Source organism: Limanda limanda, chromosome 2 (genome assembly GCF_963576545.1).
Source record: "Limanda limanda chromosome 2, fLimLim1.1, whole genome shotgun sequence".
NCBI classification, from domain to species: domain Eukaryota; kingdom Metazoa; phylum Chordata; class Actinopteri; order Pleuronectiformes; family Pleuronectidae; genus Limanda; species Limanda limanda.
Genome location: NC_083637.1, coordinates 22,769,790 through 22,772,974, shown reverse-complemented (window position 1 = coordinate 22,772,974; position 3,185 = coordinate 22,769,790). Strand labels below are relative to the sequence as shown.

Genomic DNA, 3,185 nt, shown 5'->3' with positions numbered 1-3,185 from the left:
GAATGTGAATGGTTCTTCAAGGTTCAAGTTTCAAGATATCACAGGGAGACATTTTAAAGGCTGATGGCCGCAGGGATAAATAACTTTTTAAATGTATGAGTGCTGCATCTTGGCAGAGTGTGTTTCTATACGTACATTGCTCCACATGCAGCACCTACCGCAGCAGGTTTGTTGAAGTCCCCCTGAATCTCATCTTCCTTTCATGATGCGATATTGACATGAACCAAACCAAACCACACGTTTTTAACCTTTATTAGATTTTTACAAATCAAACAGAAAAGTTACAAGAGTTATTTAGGTTAAGGTTTAGGTTTAGGTTTGAGCCACCCCCACGTGAAATGAACAGCTCCTGAACCTGCGATCGCTAATAGTGACCATGTTGGGATGGCAAGTCCCCCTGCTGCTACAGCCCCAGCAACTGCTGCCGTCAGCAGGTGACCGCTGAGAGTGTTCACTCTTTCTCCGCACTTCTTCCACCACTCCGCGTTTCTCCTCTTCCTCTGCACCTCCTCGTAGATGCTGCTGGTGTAATGACTTCCATTCAATTGCACTGTCTTGTCTATTTTTTCAAAGAGATCAGCCACCTGTGTGCGGTTTTGCATGCATGTGTTGTCGAACACCATGTAGCCAGCTTTGTAGTCACTGATGAGCTCCCTGAGTTCAGGACATTCGGCTAAAACGCTCTCAACTGACCCTCCTTTGAGTTGATCACCCCTAGTGAAAAGCACCATCGTATACTTGTTGGCTTCCTCACCAAAGTGCTCCTTGATCCAATTCACAGCACTCTTCTCTTCCTTTGTGAACCGTGCATCCAATCTCATCACTAGCAGAAATATATGAGGTCCTGGGAGAGACAGTGCGATACCATTCTCTATTTCACTTTTCAACTCGAGCTCTGTCATCGATGTGTCAAAGACCCCAGGGGTGTCAATAACACTCACGGTTCTTTCATCAAAATGCCCTGTTTCTTTTTTGCACTGAGCTGTCACAGATGACAGAGAGAGGGGCTTTGTCTCAAACTTCTGTAGTCCCAGGATGGTGTTTCCTGTGGAGCTCTTTCCTGATCCAGTCTTCCCCAGCAGAACAATCCTCAGGTTGCTGACATCTGGAGAGCTGACGTCTGTGGAAGAAAAGACAGAGATACATAGTTAAGAAACGAGTGGTGGGAAGTAGCGAAGCAGAATTACTTTGTTACTGTACTTAAGTCGATTTTTCACATATCTGTACTGTACTTGAGTATTTATTTTCCTGAAGACTTTTAACTTTAACAAGCTACATTTGACAACAAATTTCTGTACTTTCTACTTCGCATATTCTCAAAACTGGCTCGTTACTAAAGCAGTGGAGGTTGGCGCAAGGCGCACCTTTACGCACGGCGCACCTCTCTCTCTTGCTCACTCGCGTGCCCGCTGCCTCGGGAGATGTGCAGGTCCGGAGGCGTGTTTGCCGCCGGACCGGATCATCAGGCTGTACCAGTAATGATCTCTCCCTAGGTTCACATTCCAAAACCTTGTTACGAGTTTCACTTCTAAGACGATCAGACCTGACTCTCTAGAGATCGTCTTCTCGGCGCTCCGCCAGGGCCATGACCAACTCTGGAAGGGCCGATCCGATGACCTCACTAAACCATCCAATGGGGAGTAGAGATGTGTGTACCAAGGGCAGGGACTTAATCAACGCGAGCACATTCCCCATCCTTCTATTCTTTTTAGAATTATCCAGGTGCTCATGCAGGAGCTCGGTTCAGTTCAGACTTTAGTATTCTGTCTGAAATTTGGCAGCAAAACTAGACTGTCCAGTGATTTTTTCTTCTCTGTACTAGCACTGTGTAGGCTGTCAACAAAAGAGAAACTATCTTATTTTGTGTGCCTAGATCTTGTTTCCCTTTGGTGAGTTATCATAAGGGGTCTTGTGTATCATTCTTGCTACTGATGAAAGGTCCATGTTTAGTGATATTTACAGAATTCATTTTTTAGTGGTTATACTGTGGTCTATTAGTGTTCTATGGTAGACGCAAGAGGCACTTGTTTATTCTGTTGTGTTGATTCTTTGTTGTCTCTAGAAGTTCAGATGCACTAGTCAAATACTATTTGAACCTCAGCATCTGAGGTTCCAAATTGTAAAATTAAATATTATATGTATATTGTTGTTTTAATTTTTCAGTCAGTTGAAATAAATCCTGAATAGAACAATTTTTGGTTGTTTTGTGTCTATATAGGCCTACTATAAAAGCACTTTAACTTTTGATACTTAAGTACATTTCAACACCAGATACTCTTGATACTTAAGTACAATTAATTACTACTTTAAAGGGGAAATATTATGAAAATTCCACTTTGTAGTGCTTCTACACGTTAATTTGGGTATCTGGCATGTCTACCGACCCAAAAAAAAGGAAAAAAAACCCGTGATTCGTTATTGTTCCTCTAAGTCAGAGATGTCATGCTTGAGTGACTGAGAATGCGCTTCGGTATCATTCTCTCGTCACAAGTGAAATGGGATTCTCTCTTACATGGCCTTGGCTCATTAGCTTTTAAAGGAACAGGCACTCAAAACAGGTAAATCTGAGGAGGGCTTATCTAGACACGGTAAAAAGGATCTGTTTTAAATTATCCTTGTGGTATTTTGACCAAAATATGTTACAGACATTTTATTAAGATCACAAGGAACAATATCAGCTTGTGATACAATGGGCATATTATTTCCCCTTTAAGACTTTTACTCAAGTCATTTTCTGACAGGTGACTTTTACTTTTACTGGAGTCACTTTCAGGTAAGATATCACTACTTTTAGTCAAGTATGGCTTTCAAGTACTTTATACACCACTGTCAGAAACAGTGGATTTGGGTTCAGCTCACAGGACGAAAAACTTCATATATCACTCAATATATATCACTCAACAAAAGTCAACTCACCTTTGGTTGTGCTTAAAGGCATCATGTGGTGGAGGAGAGACGGTCAAAGCTGACTTTGAAACACAGAAACTGTAAGTGCTTTTCTCAGCCGTACAGATCAGAGTATATCTGTACCTGTGTGTGTGTTGCGTTATTCCTCCTCCCCTTTTTTTCCTGCACCAAAGCATTTTTTGGGGAAACGAAACCAGAACTTATAAAGAAGCTTTTGATAAAATCATTGACCGATTGGTTTAGCTGGAGACGTGGCAAGTGGTCTGTTCTAACACACA

The 3,185-nt window shown here is 42.0% G+C and overlaps 1 protein-coding gene across 1 annotated transcript; it reads right to left on the bottom strand.

Moving 5' to 3' along the window:
* Nucleotides 1-236: 236 nt before the first annotated feature.
* On the bottom strand, nucleotides 237-2,978 carry LOC132996542 (GTPase IMAP family member 9-like). The gene is made up of 2 exons (XM_061066840.1): nucleotides 2,917-2,978; nucleotides 237-1,120 (listed from the first exon to the last, which is right to left on the bottom strand). The coding sequence occupies exons 1-2, from the start codon at nucleotides 2,939-2,941 to the stop codon at nucleotides 300-302; spliced, it is 846 nt and encodes a 281-aa protein (XP_060922823.1). The 5' UTR covers nucleotides 2,942-2,978; the 3' UTR covers nucleotides 237-299.
* Between the last annotated feature and the right edge of the window lie 207 nt (nucleotides 2,979-3,185).

Coding starts and splice junctions, on each gene's coding strand:
- LOC132996542 (XM_061066840.1), bottom strand. CDS start 2,941: ATGATGCCTTTAAGCACAACCAAAG. Junction 1,121..2,916: donor GCCTTTAAGCACAACCAAAG/GTGAGTTGACTT, acceptor TTTCTTCCACAG/ACGTCAGCTCTCCAGATGTC.